Consider the following 21,042-nt stretch of genomic DNA (forward strand, 5'->3'; position numbering starts at 1 on the left):
CTTAAGACTTAAAGAAAACACTTATCCTAAAATATTTACCTTTTATTTCTAAATTAATTGAAATTAACTATTTGTCTAAGCATGTTTTTTCATCTATTTAGTATTCCCTGACTGATTCTTCAACGTGCACATAGCATGGTACCCATTGTTAATACTTACCAAGTCCCGGTATTAGGATGTTACAAATCAGACAGAAGACGGCCAGCGGTAAGGCCAGTACGGGTATAGCGCCGCGCATCGCACTCGTGTGTTCGATCAGAGATGAATCCAACTTCTTGCGAGTATCCTGGGTGATAATAGTACAACGATTTTGAGCATAGAACAAAATAAAACCATAATATCTGTTAGAACTATTAGTATTCTCTAAAAATTGTTTTCTGTGTTCGAGACGTGAACCAACGAGCTCAAATCATTCCAGGATAGTTTCTTGTGGGTGCATAATTTTATCGTTTTTAAACGGTCTGTAAGCGGTTGATAATTTTAACAGAAAATCCGAGAGCCAAAGAAAAGTGTTTGAGCGTAAAGTAGTTAAACAACAAAATAAAGGTATACATTGGGTAGGCCTGTTCACATTTACACCACACACATATAATTTAATAATTAAGATCTTGTAGAATATTTAAACAATAATGTTTTTATGCGCACTATTGTTATAAATTCAACCCTAAAATCGGATCATCTGAAGAATAACAATTTGTTTTGGGATCACTTTAAGCTGAATATTATCACCTGAAGGTTGCAAGGTGAAAAGCTTAATATTAAAAGAGAAATTTGATACCAAAATGGATTCCGTGACATTTTCTTCTGCCTTCTGTTTTTGTAAAGTTAACTATCACAAGTTATCGGAAGTAATATAAATTTATATTCATATAAATTACCAACCTCATCATCTTCACTGACTAATGTAATGTCACTCTTTTGGTCATTAGTGAGAACTATTTTTGGTTTCGGTGATGGAAGTGACGAAGATATGTCCTTTAAGCATGATGACCTCATTTTACTGAATTAATTAACCTATGTACTTGTATAGCGAGTTGCATGGAAGGTTTATGCAAGAATGGTCTAAACAAGTGTAATGAACGACGAAATTTTGTTAGACTATTAAAATGATTAAAATCAATATCCATTGGTTATTGTTGTCTAACTTCCAGGGCCCATTTGTTATATTACATTCGCGGGGGAATTACATACACATACTGCGAGGGTAATAATGGTCTTGGTTATGTTACTACGTAGTTTAATTTAATCTTATGCATTAAGACATAGTATCATTAATCAGAAATAGGTAAAAAAATCTTTATCATTGTGAAATAGATATCATTTCAATGTCAGTTGTCGCTTTATAATAGTCAGTAATTATTTATATTACAATGTAAGGGTTAACGTCTGGTGCGACTTTTATTACAATGCGATTTTCAATGTGTTGGTGAGTAACAACATAGTGTATTATAATAAATCTATAGACTATCTTTGTATTGCGGCGTCACCTGTCCACAGTTTCTCTAGAACATTATGTGAGCCTAAAAGCTTTTCCTTACTGTTATGAAAGCTACACTACTGTTAAGTTTCTTTACAATCTCTTCCATATTTATTTTTTGTACTAATAATAATGTTGGTGTAAATCGGCCGCTTTTTTGCATCAGACATGTGAAATTGTTTTAGCAGAACGTAATTATAGTTATAATCATGAAGTCTTGAGTGTAATTCATGTACAACGATGAAGAAAATTATAAGTTGAGTCAACGTCGCGTGTCACAACTAAATATCGGGAGTTCATGTTCTGTATATAATTAGTAGTGCTGTTTGAGTGAGAAGTGAATTAAAATCATGTAATACTACTGTAGGAGATCGTCCATATGAGTTTTTGGAATAATCATAAGAAAAAAATATATATTATTGTTCAGTTAGTCAAGCTTCGTATGTCTTTAAATTTTTTGTTGCGGACTTTACGAACGGCTAAGTAATTCGACACGCAATAACGTTGTATTATTCAAGGACTTTCTTAATTCTCGCGATCAGCGCGTGGACTACATGTACGTCCTTCCTTCAGATGATTAACCTGGATTTCTTTGTGTCGCCTTTTCCAGGTCAATCACAGGTGAGGCATGGACTCAGCTTGTTTTGTTTCAAATTAAACTTTTTGTTTTCATATGTTACTTCGTTCGTTTCCAAGGAGAAAGTTAAACATTATTTTTTGTCTCTAAGTCCCCAGCCACAGTCTAATACGTGAAGCAGAGTTTTTTTAAGGCACTTTTTATATTATTTTATAATTTATAAATAATTATTTTGGAACGTATCTTATGTTGAACAATATATAATAATAAAAAGTTGTCTTCCTTGTAGCCGCTATTTTTGTCATGAAACCTAGCAAAATGTATATTTTAAACCAATTTTCTATCAACGTATTGACTTTTACAGACAGTTATACCTCAGGCGGTAGTGTTGGTGACAGACTCTTGTTCTTGGAGAACAGACTGGTGCGACGGCTAGAGGATCCCTCGGACGAGCGACGACAAGCACCAACGATCCAGCGGTTGAAAGCGCTGCAGCAGCTGCAAGGAAGAACAGTTGTAAAGATTTGTGAAGTATTCCCTAAACTGGCTGGCGCTAAACTGTCATATCTCACCTGGATGTCGGCTGCTCGCTGAGGATACTGTCCCTCCTCTCGATCTCCCTCCTCTTCCCGCAGCATCCTCCCTCCTGGACCACGTCCGATGTCGTGACGGGTGGCGACACGTCCACGGCACGCGGCTCCGACACGTCGGCGACACGGTCACGACGACAACACCCACATAACACGTCTCGTATTTTACGTTTTCTTTTCGTTTCGCTTTCAAACTCTATCGTAGTTCCCTGGTGGAAGAATTTTGATATCTATGTACTAATAAAAGTGAAAAAAATCTCTTCGAAGTGAAAATTTTAAATTCGACAAAATTATGTTTCAATATATACTCTATATTCACCTTGCTAGATATAGCTGATGTTATTCATTGTAGAATTACAACAACACAAACACTCCTAGAGTCGAGCAAAGTACTTTTGTTTTTGATTTAGTTAAAATGTTTAACATTTTTTTCTAGGAGTTGACTTAGAACTTGAGTTAAAAATTACACCAACAGTTCATTGTTAATTTTGGGTCCAAGTAATATTTATCATCTGTGTCTCAGTTTGAAATGAATAATTTTGCGTTTTAAATCATCGTAGTAATAAAGTTCTGTTTCTATACAATACTCACTTTCCCAGCTGCAGCTTCTATATCTTCTTCAGGAATCTTCTTCTTGAAGCAGTTCAATCTCTGGAGAAAATGTTTTTTCGCTGGTTGCTCCTCGTCTATGTCTCTTTGTTCTTCTATCCCATCTAATTGTGTTTTGGTGCAACAGGAGCACGCAGTTCTACATTTTCCAATAAACCTGGTACAAATGTTCGTCTTGGCGGTTCCGTCCTGGGGCGCCTGTGCCTCCTGAGCTGGTGGTGATTTATCTTTCGCTTCTCGATGTGCTCGTGGCGGTGGTTTTGGTGTGGTGCTCGTACTTTGAGGGAACCTGGCCGATATTGTTTGATCAACGGACAATGCTTATTACACATGGTTCAATTGAAACGAACTAGTTTGAATTATGCCAGTTAATGTGAGGTAGGTCAACTTAAAAGAAAACGTAGCTAACTGGTTTAAAGTAACTTTCTTCTTAGTTAAGTTATTGTATTTTCATTTATTAATTCAATATATGATTAAAATCATATCACTGAAACGTTTTGTAAATAAAACAAAAATGAGTACAAAAGAAAATTTTGGTCGAACTGAGACTGTAACGTCGGTACTGACATATTTATTATAGGTATGCGTAAGACACGATTCATGATTGTTGTAACTTAATGTATAAATTCGTGCCCCATTCTATTATTTTAATTTATCGCTAATTTTACCTCATAAGAGCTGATTCACCGCCGACCCTAAAATATAATAACGACAAAGTTAGTAATTTTCTTTATAAAAGATTCTCTATTTCTGTTAAAACCACAAAAAAAAAAAACAAAAAAAAAAACATAATTTGATATACCCGCTATCGTTGTATCTCTTCGGTAGTAATTCGTTTGGCAATATGTACACAGTTCTATTGTGAATCATGTTTGTTTATATCAATATTTGCTTTCTAATGTTTTCTCTTTAATTTATGTATAAAGGACCATATTTAATATCTAATTGTAGTTACACTGCGAACTTTTTATTTAAGCTGCATAAAAAATAAAACGAAGAAGTTTGGACTCAAATTCAACAACAGTCTGTATATCACTATCATCATTATCCGCTTGTCAAATCGCACAGATAATAAATATATGTCACTGTCAAATTTCCCGCCATTTTGTAGGCGACGCGTGTCCAAGGCGGCCGAGGTCGAACTAGCGTGAACTAATTCTTAAGGGTGGACTCGTTAGCATCGAGTGCTATGCGATCTGTTAAGGAATTGTTTGAAACAGTCGCGTTATGAAAGCCATTTTATTCTAAGAACTCATGAAATTTTTACTAAATTTTATTATTATAATAATATTTAAGATTAAATTTTTCTTATTGTGATTCAAGAGGAGAATCGAATGCTTAAAAATGTACACACGTAAATAATGACAAAAGAAGGTCACGGAAGGTCATATGGAAAATACTGATATACATAAAATTAAAAAAAAATACTGAATAAAAACCTTATACATAAGCACAAACAAACATAAATGGTATTAAAATATGACAAAATGGTTTAACAAATTTCTTATAATATTTAATTGTTCCAAAGTATACAATTTGTTTACTTAGAACTGAAATTAATCCGCCGCATACTGACTAATAGGGCTGATAGGGTTTTGTAATTTTTATCGCAACGGAAATTAAATAAAGGTAGAGTGATTCAGCGAAATTATATTGGGGTATTATCGAAGGATAGTGAGATATTAAATTAAGTATAATATATCGTTGTTTACGTCACCTTGCTTTTAAACTGATTAAAATCAAAAGTGGCGACCGACGTGGGGCAAAAAATAAATAAATGTTTTCATATTAACTTTAAAAAAAAATAATCTAATATTTATCGTTAGATAAAGTATCAAGAAGCAACCCTTGCTGTATGTTATTATGAAGGCAGTCACGATATCGCTCGATACTGACAATTTATAAATAAGCCTTACTGCTATGGAAATAGAGACTATATTACTTGATTATAAAGCGGCTACATTTAGCACGGTCAGTTACAATCTTGTAGGAGTTTAAAATTATTATGTATTTCGTGATTTTTTATTTTCTTCATCTTTATTGACTATTATATCATTATCATATTACTTGACATTTTATCATTCTGTATGCATCGTGGCTCGGAAACGCTTGGATAAAATCTACATTCTTATGTAATGTGTAAAAAAGCGCCATCTAGTGTCTAGTTCTAATAAAATAGAAAAATCTATTAAAATTTTCACGTGACTATGCCTTGTATTTGTAACATGTTTAATGTTTCTTTAAAATGTTCTCAAAAATCATGAATTCTATATTAATACAAAGAGTCTCATATGTATGTATAAGTAACACCTCAAGGACCCAGTCCCTCGCCGCGGACACATTGTAGTTGAACTTTGAATTATAACAGAAGTCACGCTTTACGGTTGATTTGTTTTTCTAAGAAAATTGTTTTTATTTCGAACTAATTTGAAAAAACTAATTACCAATTCTTGATGGTTAAAGAAAATTGCATTTTTAACCGACTTCAAAAACAAGGAGGTTCGTGTATGTGCTTTTTTTATTCATATATATGAGTTAAATGTCATTGGGAACAGGAGAATCTGACGGGTTCGGTTCAGATAATTGTGTAGTGTATATAAATCATAAAAGCTTTGTATTTTAAATAATTGTAAGTTATTTAAATATGAGATTACAATATTAGTATCAGTACTAAAAGTATTTGGTTAGGTAGAGAGGTGAGAGATAATTAAATTAGCAAAAACTATGCACATCGCGTTAAACTTAGAAGATTTCTAATACAGCCCGACAGTCTTTGTTACGTATTCCTGTCCTCATAATTATATGAAAAGAAAACAAACCTTAATTTTATAACACTGTCCGCCAACATTAATTATACTTATGTGGTACTAAACATCAGTCTCTAGACTGTATTCAAATATTCAGTAACGTAGAAAGCTATAAGATATCCCATGTGAGTTATATTTTCACTGCTCATAGCGATGTGACTACACAACTATTATATAGAAAGTAAATAATATAATTATAAAGGAAATGGGTGTTGTGAGTTAAATAAAATATAGTTTTAGTTATATAGTTGAATGAAAAGACTTTACTAACTACTAGTAATTATAATGATGAAGTACTTCTCCAGAGAGAAAAAGGAGTTATTATAGAAAATTATGAGATGTTTGGTTATAAAGAATATTATTAGTCTCATTTAAAGAGAAAGTCCACTTGTCTTGTGATAGACTTGAAATGGGACATTTTTATGTTTTGTTATCCTTGTGTTACGAAGAGATAGACTGGTTGTATTATAATGAATATATATATGAAAAAAAGCCCTTGTGCATATAGATAGGTATATCTAATCTACGAAGACAAAACTAAAGGGGGATTTATTTCATAATTATTGTTTGAAATGTTTGAATCGACTCACCCTCCATTGCTGTGAGACTTGTCTGATGCGCCGTCAGCCACCTTCCTCTTCCCAGCCGCTCCAGGTGTGGACACGTTGGAGCTGAGGACCTCCAGCTCGGGCCCCCCCTGTACTAAGGTCTCCGTCATTTTCTCCACGTCTGCCTTAACCTCCTTCTTCCTTTCACTCACCACCTTCACTATCGGTTCTATGTCTTTTTTAATCTCATCTTTTGTTTTTTCCATTAATTCTTTCGGTTCTTCAACAGGTGTTATGATGCTGTCAACTATTTTGCTCGCTTCTTTTTTGAATTCTGTAATTTCTTCACTTTGCTTCTTTATTTTTTCTTTCTTTTCTATTATATCACTTTTTAATGATTTAATGGAGTCTCTAGTTTTATCGGCAGTGGCTTTCGGTGTTTCCTTCTGTTTTGCAGCTGCTAAAATATTTTCTGTCGATATTTCGGGCTCTTTTAATATGGAGTCTATTTTTTGTTTCACTCTCTCTACTTGAGGGTTGTTGTAGGGCGGCTGTAACGGCCTAAGTTTAACACTTTCATCAAAAGCTTTTTCCGATTTTGTTTTTGATGTTCTCTTGTCTTCTTTTTCTACTTTGGTTTCTTCTGGAGTTTTTGTCACTTTTTCATCTTCCACTGCTAGTAATGAATCTTTAGAACTGATCCTTTCAATCTCCGCCTTTTCCCTGGCTTTCTCTAGAGCTGCTGGTAACTGGTTCGTCACTGTCGCTACAACTTCTAATGGTTGAGAGGTAATTGCCGCAGTGGTCATAGAGACAACATTTTTCTTAGTCATTATAACAAGTTCTTCCGTGTCGGCTGGCTTCTTATCGTATTGAGTTTCATTGTCATGTTTTTCGATCGAGTCTCCAACATTAGCATCCACTTTATTGTCATCGTCCTTCTTGTCTTTATTTTCAATGATTTCATTTTTACTTTCATCTGTTTTCATCACAGTTTTTTCAGTAACATCGACTTTGGACGTCATCTCGTTCTTTTTACTTACCGGTTTTGCTTTCTCAGTTATATCCTTTTTACTCGATTGTCTACTTAAAGGAGGCTTCTCATTTAATGCTTTAGTGCTTGGAGCTCTACTTAAGTTTTTTACGCTGTTCGTTCTACTTATAGGTTTTTTAGGCTCAGATTTATTGGCAACAGGAGGTTTCTGACTGGAACGTGTATTAGGAGGCTTTGTTGCAGTTTTCGTAATACTGTTCGTTTTAGATACTCCAGTACTCGTTTTACGTTTGTCTGGACTGGTGTCACGGCTGGTAGCTTTACTTGCCTGTCTAGAATTTAATCTAGAAGCAGCCGGAGTACTGCCAGAGGCTTTAACAGGTTTAGTGCCTTTGGTAGCTGTTGAGTTAACCGATATTTTTGCTGACGAAGGCTTAGAATCTTCCAGAGGACTCTTACTTGGTGTTCCAACTATTGGTGATAATCTTTTTGGGTTTATTGATTTATTGGAGGGAGGTGGTCCAATTCTGCCAGGAGAAATCGGTGGCTTACTTTTAATATTAGTCGGTCCGATATTCAAAAGATCAGTACTTTGACTGGCCCTTTTGTCATGAACCGTACTTCCTATCCTTATGGACTCGTGAATACTACTGGTACTGTTTGATATGTGCCTCTGATTTTTTGAAAGGCTTTTATCCATAAATTGTCTTGAGTTCGACCTGGTTGGAGAAACTGAATTTTGTCTCGTCGGTATTTTAGAATGTTTTGGAGATCCATTACCAGATTGAGGTTGAGATTTAGATATCGATCGAACTCTAGAACGATGAGATACAGGTTTCCCTCCATCTTTGTTAAGATACTCGGAACTCCTAGCTTCGAGTAGAATAGCTGAAGGTGAGTTGGATCTTGATCGTAAAATGAACTTATTAGGCGAACTGCTTCGAGAATTTGCTCTGGAATTTACTACGCTTTTTATTTCACCTTTCTTGTCTATAAGACCCATTTCCTTCAACAGAGCTATTTCTTCTTCTACTTTCTTCTTCTCGGCTTCGGCTTCATTCTTTTCTCTGTTCAATTCACTGAGCTCTCTAATTTCTTCCATGTTTTCTTTAAGAAAATCTCTCGGCGGTCTATGAACCGGCCCCGGTGGGGGTAGTGTAGCCATTTGGGCCATTTTGTCTATTCGTGATAGTGAGTGAGTTCTTCGCGGCGGTGAATTTGATCTTGAATTGGCAGCTGATGTTTTTGGCGTATTGTGGCGTGATGTTTCTTCTCTGAATCCGCGACCTTAAAAAGAAAATTAATCACTTATTAAACCAAGGGTAGAGCAAAAAGCATGTGTAAAAATTTCTGAGGTGAGATATACAACGTTATGCTTGACTTTCTTTAAAAGTTATTGATTAGTAAAATTTTATTTTGATATATGGATATACTAGCCTTTGAAAGGTGAAACTCTGCCGGGTCGTATCTCTACTGGTAGTGATCGGGGGCTGTTGGGTCTCGAAGGTTCTGCGATGATCGCGAAGGAGGTCTCGCCTTTACGTTTCGATGCGGCTGTTGTACTGGAACAGAGAGAGTGTATGGTAATTATTATATTCTAAGGCTCTTGATACTTTTAAATCGCTTTTTACTCATCAGTTAAGTGTCCAAAATACTATACAGAATTTATGGTCACAAAATCCTATTTAAAAATTGTACAGAAGCTTCTCAGCAATTAACGAGTGCAGGTTAAATTAGGTAATTTAATTTTTTAAATTAGGTGATTGTTATTCACAATCATCATTTCAGATTTTTTCTTGATTACTTTATGTGTTCTGTGCTATAGACATATAAATATATATATTTATTATTTACTTTTGTTTATATATATATACGAACATTAAATATGGCATCCCCGGGACAAAAGACACCAATGATCGTTTAAATTGTATCTTATTTATCATGAAACTACTTACTTCATGTTTGTGATATTCAAATTTATGACGAAAATTCAGCAAAGAAAATTATTCCGAGGCGTGTATTACTCATATATTTTCCCTCCATAAGACCATTTTACATGAAATATTGAGTATATGATGACCTTCATCAGCTCTGAAGGTTATTCTTTTATTGGACGTTTAATCTTTACTTATAAACGTAATTAAAATTATGTTGACCTATAATGAATTTACTATACTCTTTGTAACGTATGCTATATTAGTACCTATTTTATAATTTTATCTATTGCTTTGGCATTGTTTATGGCATTTGAACATATTCGTGCAAATTTTCGTAACTCGAATTCATCGATCATGTCATATAATAGATTTGTTTCTACACTTTTGTGATTTAGTTGGTATAAGTGGAAACAGAGAATTTTAAATAAGTTTTGTCATTAAACAACTTAGTCATATTTTCGGGAAAAATAGTACATTTGGTTGAACAGTGGTTTTAGCGCTATTATTAGTTTCCACTTTTCTTCCACGTTCGAAGTTCCAAGTTTATGACTTTAAACCTGGTAATAGTTATTTATTGTTTGACTATCCACAATCAGGGTAAGGATAACAGTCTATACGTTATACGGCACTGTAACCAAAGACCAAAGACATACTATACTTAAAGAAAATCGGATGAGAAGTAATTATGTAGAAAAGAATTTAGAAACTTTAATAACTATACTATAAGAAGTAAATAAGAGTAAATTAAACAGTTACATATATGAGAGGGAACATTACCAATGTATTATTAAATAACAAGACAGTTAAACAAAATTAATTAATTCAAATAATTCAGTGATAACCTACATAACAGTTATTAATATATAAGTCAAGGATGTAGGACAGGCTTTATACCGACTGTGTAATAGAACACTGCTTTAGTAATATTTTCCGTAATATATAATAATAACACATAGTTGTATCAAAAAATTATGTCTCATCCAAACCATCAGGCAGTTCATTAATCTGTGACGTCATTAGCTTAGCATATACTAAAAGAATTTTTGTTAAACTTCCTTTCTCAGCATCGATGGCTCATTTGAACGTAAATATCCAGATAATATAATATAAAAAGATTTAGACACTTCAATGTTTTAATAAAAAGTTTATAATATTTTGTTAAATAAAAGACAAAAACCTAACAATCGTTGTGTTTTCACGATTGCACTAGCAACATGAATCACTTAATCGAGTAATCATACGCCAAAATGACGTCACTGTGGAAAAGAGATGGAAATCTTACACTGCTGACCAGGTGTTGGCTAAACTTAGATAAGAAGCATCGTAAGGATAATTGCTTTAAAATGAAAACAACCGCATCGAAATCTGTCGGTCCATTTGAGAGCTGCAGTGCCACAGACAGATACACACGAGGACAATGACGTTGGACTTCTAACATTTCTTTGTCTCGCTGGTTAAAAAGATATTAATTTGTTTACATATTATTCTGGAACCGGAAGGATACAGAGTTGGATTCTATGGAAATGGAAAGTTCTGGAACATATCGATCAGATAAACATTGTTGTTCACAACATAAGCAATAAATATAGAGATATAAAACAAATTTTCGTTTCATTAAGAGTTCCGTAGATCGTCGGATCACGCTTGACCGATTCGACCTCAATTGAAGTCAAGAACAAGTCCTTGTGTGCTGTAATTTATAGTTGATGACGTGTTTCTAATCGTTATACTTTTACTGCAGGATTCGGTATCAATTGAAAGGCGACGCATTCCAGGACTCCACTTATCGTTTGCTTACAGACGGTCTCATACTTTAATATTGTATTGAATCATTATATCTTTCTGTATAACACGGTTCGTTATGAAAATCAAAGAACCCAAAATTATTAAGTAAAAATTATAATTTCATACGAGAATGTTGTGTACATGTTAATATATGTATACTACGGAAAGGGCCCCGAAAATTGTGTCAAACGGAAGATGGAATGGCCGTTTGAAGGTCACCAGAAGAAGCCATTTAAAGTAGGTTGTGTTTTTATGGGTGAGTATTTATTTTGGTTATTTAACGAACAGCCCTCATTACAGTCGCCTGGAAACATCGGAGATGCGATATAAACAAAGTAAGTACACATTATATGTTAAGATATTATATTCAAATTATGTTATATTCGAAATGCTTTGAAAAAGTTTTGAGCTAACAGTAATATTATAAAGGAAAGTCGTTTATTCGCAACTATTTTAGGATACAATTGCTGTACCAATCTGCATTGAATTTGAATAAATATTGTCAAGGACACAGATAAGTTACAGCTAATGAGGAATTATAAAAAAAAAAAATAGTTCTTCGTTCCTTCTGATATTCTGACACGTAATAAAGTGTTTAATTATAATAAAATGAATGACTTGATTTATATAAGTACTATACATATTTAAACGATTATTTAATAGAGTTAAAGATAACTTAATAAAATTAAATTAACTTATAGTAGTGTAGTACTAAATAACGTCTACAATAACTGATGCCGATGTAACTTCAAGTAAAATAAATCACATTATGTTTTATGATACATTAAATGAAGAAGTACAGGTAATTGATAGGAATCCTCTCCAGGCTGCAACACGTGAAGGGATGCTCCACTTGGTACAGCAAACCATAATGTCATGGCAATCATTCCGCGCATAACTTTCGCCGTTTACGCGTCGGTGGTTACGGGAGGGGATTCACTAACAAGCGGTAGCGGAGGCGGCAGCGGGTTAAGAATTTCACGGTTTACATACATAAATAAGGAGTTGAGTATAACATTTTAATATAAGTTCTCATATGAAAAGATTAAAATATATGAGAAGATTAGTTTAAAAGTTTGTTTATTAGTTTATGTATATTAACATTTTACTTATAAGTATGTACGAGTATATTAAAAATGAATTATTTTGAGTCTCAGCCGTACCTGGTATATGTTCAAACCGAGTAATTAAAGTTTAATTAATTAATAAAATTACTAACTGGATGTTATTAGCAAGTTACTGCACACGGTGCTGCTCTTTATGATAGGTAATGAATGGTTTTGCTCATGAAAATAAAAAAAATAATAAGTTATCTACCATCCTCGGTGCATATGTTTTGGGATATATAAAAACGTAGGTTAAAATGCTAGATAAGTTTAAAAGTATTTCCACATAATAAAATATAAAAACATGCCGGCAATATGGCGATTTCAATCAAAATTATTATCCATGAACATCCGTATCGTGACATTAATTTGTAACAAATCTCTTCATGTATACAACGTGAGGTAATAAAAAGAATAAAGGAAGACATAGAAGTAAAATAAAAAAGTATATTATTAATATGTACGTTTGTACAGACAAAGAGATTAGTAACAATTGTTTTGAACCTTACATAATAATTGCGTTGCTCCTCGCTAGTACACACGTATGACGCCTGTGACACACACACGTGGGTGATAATTGCCTTGTCCCTAATTCGTTAATTTTCTACCCACAAGATTATAATTGATTGATTGTGTAAGTTTGGAATAATATTAATAGTATGATATATAAACATTACATCTCTCATAAGTGTAATAAATAAATAATTTTTTAATATAATTCCTGAGTTAATTTCATTTTACCTCCTTACATATCTCTGTATACGTACAAGTTGCGTTAGTAGTTAAGTTAATCTGCCTATATGTAAATACAAACGCCATTTTTGCTTCATATATGTGTTGTTATTAAAAATGTATGCGTGGAGTCTTTATTAAACAAATATTGCTCAAAAGATTTTATATCTCGAATTTAATATATAATTATAAATTGGTAATAATATAACCTGTAAAATTTAATTAAAAGTTTTATAGAGATAAAAAAAAAATGTATTTTCAGTTAATGAAAAATCTGTTACTTCGGCTATGGGAGGATTTAGTAATCAAATCTGCAACCAAACTTAACTTTTGCTTAAATAATTTGTATTGTTTTAAGAAAGGTTATCTGTGACGAGACGAAAGCTCTCAGCATTCCCTGGATTCACCGTGCGTTGCAGGGAGCGGAGCTTCAGCACCGCCTGGGACTTGCGACCCAGGTGTAGGCTTAATGGAGCCCTATCTAGCGAACGTACATTATAATATTAAACATACATAAAGTAATTTAACGCATGATTGATTCTTTTTCATTGCAAAATGATCGATTTTGTATGAAATTTGGCCGATTTTTACGCACATAATCAACTATAACACGAGGAACACGTGAAGAAAAATATAGAAGTATTTATTTAGTGCAAGAATAAAAAAACGTGTGTAAACGTTATACATATAATAAGCAATATTTCATTCTAATTGGCTTTTCCAAGACGAGAAACTGTTTCTGACTATCAGAGCGATGTTTGCTGTGCTGGAATATAAGACACGATTCATGACTGCCACGAACATTACACGTACCAATATTACTTTATTGATAATGGAATAATATGATTACAATGCAATTAAACTGACTAATGTATGTACATCTGCGTAAGTCATAACTAGAAAATTATTTGCATATAGTGCCGAAGATACCATCTCCACAGTCCACGCAAGTGTTAACTACCCACATATATTAATATAATTGAAGATGCATCTCAAATCTTCATCCTACGTGATATGACTAATCCTCGCCTCCGTATCCAAGACTGTATTAACACCTTGATCCGTCTTAATGACTTGTTTCGGAGATATTCTCTGAGATGTAAACACACATCTGCATATATTCATAACATATAGCACGTCTCAACCGGAGTGTATAATAAGTGTTCTGTATTCTATCGCATGCAGCTATAAATGCAGTGTTTTGGTTTCATACAAAATTGCCAATCAAAACGTCGCTCGATTCACGCGAATCAAGTGAATTTCACGTCACCGATGCATAGAGAACGGTTTTATTAACGTTTCAGCTGTGTTATAAGTTAATATTTATTTAAATTATATAGGTGTTGTATCTAAAACATTAATTTAACATCTTTCATGGATGTATTCTCTTTGGAAATTAATTAATTTTTGATCACAAAGAGGAATGTTTAAGTATAACAGCCGGTAGCGATGTACATATTATATATTTTTTCCTATTTTTATCTAAAAATAAATGTACAAAAAAGCTTAAAATGTTTATCCATTGTGCGGCAACCTTGATAACTATTATAATTTTGTTTTCTTTAAATATAAAAGAACTCAGTTGTGTGAAACTTTCAAATAAATAGTGTCCATGATTAGTTATTTAAATAACTCGCAATAAAATCAATTAATTTAAACTATAATGCTTTACAAGTTGTTGATCTTGAACCTACGCTTTATCTTTTACAATGAAAATGTCTTTATATTAAGATATATTGACAAATGAGTCATGAGTAAAGTTTATTGTGTTTAAGATTTTGGAGATGATTTACACATACAGAGAAATATTTTTAATTTGACTTTTTCTTTTCTTTCAATTCTATTCTAATTGCAACGTAACGTTACAGACTTGATTTTGTTTTATTTGTATATGTAAGGACATTAATAATAAATGCATTATGGCATCTAAGTTTGAACTTTGAAGGGTCGTTTCATGTTAGCAAAGTTTTAACCGACTTAAAAAAATGAGGAGGCTATCAATTCTTCTGTATGTTTGTTTTTAAAAAAATTATAGAAGAATTGTCTTATAATATTTAAGAAACGTAAAATAAAATACGTAAATAAATGAAAAACTTCTAACTGTTTGTGTTACGTTTAATGACCCAAACTCGTAGTTTGGGCAATGGAACCTCTTCAATAATTTGAGAATTCCAATGTCAGTACATTTTAATTCAACATTTATTATTTGTGTTTAAACATTTCAACTGAAAAACCAGTTTAATTGTAGATAAATTAAAGAGTTTTTAAGTAGTAAGTTGAAGTATAGAAAAGAGTGCAAATAACAAATGTATATTAAGAACAAGTTTGCATCTTTACTACATACAAAGCGTTTCGAGTTTCATTGATCAATCTTCTAACATCTGGTACCAACGTTGAATGACATACTGTGAACTATGTCGTGTGAGCCGTGAGGTTACTAACTTCTTGTAAACTACAGATTGTATTTACTTCGTTACTATCAGTCCTTTGAGTAGTTGTTAATTTTAAACGTAGTAGTTATTTGTACGTCCATAAAACTATTTAGAGCAGATATGGATATTGTATGGTTATCTTTAAGGTTCAAATGGCGGTTAACCATATTAGGTGAACCACCTTTGAGACACGCGTCACCATTATGAGGCTTACGATTTCTCAAAGATCCCTTAATCAGATACTGATTTAGCGAGAATGGAATTAGCTCAATACAATGTCCTTTCAAAAAAAAAAAACAGGCCTTCATTCGAAAAAAAAGCGTAATAATAATTAAGTCTAAGTGAGATTTTTTTTTTCTATGTTCGATTAAAAAGTAACATATACCTAACCTAATATAAGCTATGTTACTCCTTATGACATTATCGCTGCTAGCGAAGTTAACTTCAAAATCGGTCGAGCTCTTAAAGAGATTAGCAGGAACAAACAAACAGACAGACAACAACTTTAAATGTTGTTTTTTGATGTAGATATCCTATGAAGCTTTACATGCGTTTAGTGATATTTTGAAAATATAAACAGAAATTTCAATTATTTAATTTAGTAAATATTTCATAATGAGTAAAACCAGGAAACAATCGCTAGTATATTCCTTGGTTCTGATGAAGGAATTAATCTTTAAAGCGTTGACTTTTAAAATTACTAAAATACTTAATAGTTTTATTTAACCCATTACTTATAGAGAGTAATCCTATTTCCGAAATTAATTTACTCATAAATTGTTAAATAATTAAAACTCAGACTTTCGGAAGTGATTTTTAATTAAATTGTGTCAAGGACAGTGTAAATTTGTTGGTACCTGTTTCAAGGTTGTCGAGAAACTAATAGTTCTGTAGCCGCGGTGACTATGAAATAAAATGTACTTATATTGTATGGGAATTCGAAATTAATAGAATTATGATTTATCTAATTACGAACCTAACTTGTAATGACTCTTTGATAAGTTCAAGCGGTTATTAAATACTCGTCGTTGTATGATTTCGAGAATATAATTTTTGTTAGTACAAATCACAGAATACATTATCTTAATAACAGGGGATGCCTGTGATAAATTCATCTTAATTTTTCACAGTCTCAAATCCCTCAAGTGTAAAACCTTATTTTTATAAAAGCCGTATCTAATATTTCTAAACAAAATGGCCTCTTACGAAAAGTCACTGTGACAGATGGTTAACCGCGAAAATGGCGGTTAATGGAACACAAGCCTTCTAAAGAGGTTATATATTATGTAGGTGAGACAAGAAAATACGTGGCTATGTTATTTTTTTATATTATATTCATATTACTTACACATTTTCTTGATTTGTGATTTCTTAAATTTTCTCTTCCTTGTTAATAGTGAAACGTTTTTATATAGCTATAATATTTAAGTGACCAAAGGTCATTTTAAACTTGTTATATTATTTACAATAATGACAATAAATAATTGACACTTAACCTTGAGATGTTGACATTGGTGTTTTTTGACGATGATTGCTTCTGTGGTTTATTACACTGTATAGTGTTGTCTGAACTAAGCTCATTTTTTACTTATTTTTTACGTTTTCATTGTTTAAAACAACTATCATTGTTCGAATCTTTTTTTAAAGTTCTTAAAAATATATATTATTTAATAAAATATTGACGTTATTCTATACATAACTCGTTTATGTAATTGTTAAAATAACCGATTTGGGACTCAGATAAAAAAGGAACAGTCGTTTCTTTACAGATCTCTTTAGATTGTTTGTTGTAATTTACGAAAATTTTTGTATTTTGTTTAAACATTCAGAGCGTGACTATTTTGGTTGAAAGTGAATTAAAAATGATGATTGCAACATTATTTCGCTTTGTTTGGTTTCACATAACACTGGTATTAAGTAAACGGAATTTATATTGTATATAATATAATTCATTTATTTATCATTTAATGTTTATTGTTAAGTAACATTAACACTCAAAACTTTTAAATTACAACTGGTATGTTTGTTCATTATCAATAAGCAATATTTTGTAAAACATGCGATATATTAAAAGTAGTTACTATTTAATTTAAAGTAAGAATTCTGAAAATATTTTTTTTTTTAGAAGTTAAGTTAAGTGTGCGTATTGTATCTTTTTATCGAGGGTTATTAATTTCAATTACGTGTATTAGTCGCTATTTAACGATTTTTTTAAGACCGGGAACGTAGTTTCATATTCCAGGAAAATAATGATTTTTAAAGCAATAAGTAATAATTATATCATATGTTTTTTTTTGTTTTTTTAAACAGCAATACAAACGTCATGGAATACAATCTATAATAGAAATTTTAAATTTAAAATAGAAATTTAAAATAGAAAAGAGTTTTTATATTAACTTGAAATAAACTAATTTAGATGTTTACAGTATTATACACATTGCAATAGATGTTTGTGTGTGTATTAAAAAAAACATAATAGCTAATTTATATACATATGTTTGTTTGTCTGTATGTGTGCATTAAATGAGTTTTATAGATGGAATGGTGTCAGTAATTAACTGTTCTTGAAGTGTGTTCTTAAACGGCGCCTCAAAATGAATTAAACACAAGATTATTAGCAATTCAATGCCACTGTTTAGGGTTTTGTCTCACAGAAGTTGATACATTTTCCTTATTACGAGCATGTTTTTTTATATGAAATATGAATTAGTTTTTTGTCAGATTGTGACTTGGTTTATTTGTCATGGATGTAATTATAAATTGCATATGGTAGAAATGATTGCATTGGTTGCCTAAACTATATATAAATGTATTCTAAATAAAAACATATGTTTTTAATTTATTTCTTACTCATCTCCCACAAATATTTTCCCTATATATGATCTAATATTTCTAGTCAGTGTTTATGCACTTTTAGGGAGTCCACACTTTAGGTGAGTTATTTATTTGATAGTGTGCTAAATGTAATGATCATTTAAGAAACCTGTTCCTTTCCAATAAGGATTTTATATCAGAATTTAAATAATTGTAGGCGTGAGTCCTTATTTAGCTTGTGCCGTGTGGATAACCTTTCGTCTTATAGTTTTTAACAGTATGAGAATGATTTGTTTATATGAATACACTTAATTGTATATTTCCTAAACTTTTAATTTATTAAGATTGCTGGAAAAACTGTTTAGTTTAGAAAATTAATGGTGTTTTAGAATATTAATCAATGTTGTATCACAATTAAGGAATAAATATAATATGAGTTATTCTATACACATGTTAATTATTCAGCTCAAATTAAAAACGCCTGCCTTAGTTCCATGTAATTAAAACGTTTTTATACAATCAACGAACAATCATTAACTGGTTTCATGAAAATAATTAAAAGACATTCGAAAGTAAATGTATATTATATGTTATGGATGCTTTCATGAATTACGTTAACTTTTGAAACGATACCGCAGCGGTTCGCTGGCTTTATGAAACTCAGAACGACCTTAAAATTAAAAACATTCATCAAATGTTATTTCATTTTGACAAACGCGACTGTTACATTCGCTTGCAACAATCCCAGTGAGAGCCTATCAGTTAGAAGAGTTTAATTTGAATTTGTTCAGTAGTAAGTATCTACTACTTATTTTAATAAAGGTGTTCGTGTTAATGTTTTTTTTTCTTGTTTTTTACATGTAGTTGGCATTGAAATTGATGAGGTTTCGTTTGAAATAACACATTTCCTGTTCTTATTTTGATGATTAACATGAATGAGTAACGTAAAATAATTTTTTTTTAAGTGAGAATTACTCTAAGCAAATTTAAAATCCTCTTTATAAGTAGCGATTGCGAACAGAAAGAAATATTTCTCGATCTTTAAATGTTTGCTTATTTTTTTAATATTGCTTGTACTTTTTATTATTAATACTTACTGTGTTTTTTTCGGACATCCAACACTGACATCTACCGGTAAAACTTTAAAAGCACCCCTACCACTGGTCCTTTTCGCCGAGCCCGGCGCACTTTTCACTTCAAAACCTTCAGCTATGCTCCTGACTTTCCCCTTCTTCGACAAATCATAGTACCTGTCCTGTGCGTGTATCAGCTGGGTGACGGTGAAGGAATCCTTCTTCAAATCAATCTTCGGGCCGAACAGGTCGTGATCGAAGAACCGATTGTCTTGTAAATCCTTCTCTATAGTGATGTCTAGTAGGTTGCGATCGAACGCGTACGGCGTGTTCGCCAGCTCTTCCTCGAGACTGTTATAGCGACTTCTGAACAGCGACTGACTGCCCCCTCCAAACAGGTCGTACTGTCCGAAGCGCTGGTTGATAGAATCGAACTCGGGATCTCTGATGTCAGTCTGTCTGTCCTGATCGGGTGACTCCGTCATATCTATGCGCAGGATGCCGTGCTCGTCAGCATATTTTAGTTGCAGCGCCATTTTGTCAAGCCTGGAAATTAAAAAAAATATATATTTAAATAAATGTCTTCTGAGTTATCACATTTATAGTTCAACTTGGTATTTACGATATCAAAATTTTTTTAACCTAAATTAAATATTAATTTATAGTTATTTTTTTATAATTATTACTATATTTTAGTATTTTGTGTTAATGATATTTACTAAAAATACATATATAAAAATAAAATTTATCCTTTCTTCAAATATCCGAGACCTGCCGGCAAAGCTACTTATAAAACTTCATTTAATATCTTATCTATATCAATTGTGAATATATAAAATACAATTTATAGCATAAATTTATTCTTTATACCAAGATTAATAGGCTATGCAAAATAATTTTTTTCTCAGTTCCAAAAGCGAGTATTGGGACCTTTGGGTATTGACTTGACCTTAGTTGTTAACCCTATTGGCTTTGACAGCGACAGGGTGGAAGGTCTAAGCTCGTCAAAATCTCTACTATGTATTTCCAATCTCTGGACGACTTACCGATGTTATGTATAGATAAATAATAATTAAAATATTTATACGATGACGTATCTTAATGTAGGTTGTTAAAATAGTACGTCCAATGATTTGTTCTATAGAGGCGAAGAGTTAATTTTTTTTTAACTAGACATAACCCAATCCAGTTAAGTTATAACGATTTTATGTATAAGATTAAATGTCTCAAGGAGATGTTCATGATATTCCAAACAAAAAGCAGGCAAACCTACGACATATGTATTATATTATTTGTGTTGGTATCAAAAGAAAAAACCGATATTGTTATTGAACACTACTGGCATATTAACATTAAAATGACGAAGATAATTAAATTAAAACAATGTTTGATTAAATGTATGTGGTTGATACCAATGGAACTTTTATTATTTTGCATTATGATAAAGATATTATAAGTAAAGATAAAACGAGAAGCTAAGGATACTCTGGGCTGAGAGTAAAGAATGAGTGGAAAATATAAACAATATGCTTAGCACAAGTTCGCGTTGTCTAACTAGATA

General features: G+C 32.1%; 1 protein-coding gene and 1 long non-coding RNA gene across 2 annotated transcripts in view; one reads left to right on the plus strand and one right to left on the minus strand.

Moving 5' to 3' along the window:
• LOC116775688 (protein stum) overlaps window positions 1-21,042 on the minus strand; it is a 31,197-nt gene that overhangs the window by 1,665 nt on the left and 8,490 nt on the right. Inside the window, exons 2-8 of the mRNA XM_061525099.1 lie at window positions 19,506-20,027; window positions 9,040-9,164; window positions 6,651-8,889; window positions 3,236-3,542; window positions 2,627-2,853; window positions 2,429-2,552; window positions 160-286 (exon numbers count right to left, since the gene is read on the minus strand). Of these exons, the coding sequence (XP_061381083.1) occupies window positions 160-286; window positions 2,429-2,552; window positions 2,627-2,853; window positions 3,236-3,542; window positions 6,651-8,889; window positions 9,040-9,164; window positions 19,506-20,017 (3,661 nt within the window). The 5' untranslated portion in view covers window positions 20,018-20,027. The remainder of the gene's footprint in view (window positions 1-159; window positions 287-2,428; window positions 2,553-2,626; window positions 2,854-3,235; window positions 3,543-6,650; window positions 8,890-9,039; window positions 9,165-19,505; window positions 20,028-21,042) is intronic.
• LOC133319730 (uncharacterized) lies at window positions 282-3,746 on the plus strand. Its single transcript, XR_009753250.1, has 2 exons — window positions 282-2,098; window positions 2,419-3,746. It is a non-coding gene; the product is annotated as an uncharacterized LOC133319730 (long non-coding RNA).

The sequence above is a fragment of the Danaus plexippus genome, chromosome 27, assembly GCF_018135715.1.
Source record: "Danaus plexippus chromosome 27, MEX_DaPlex, whole genome shotgun sequence".
NCBI classification, from domain to species: domain Eukaryota; kingdom Metazoa; phylum Arthropoda; class Insecta; order Lepidoptera; family Nymphalidae; genus Danaus; species Danaus plexippus.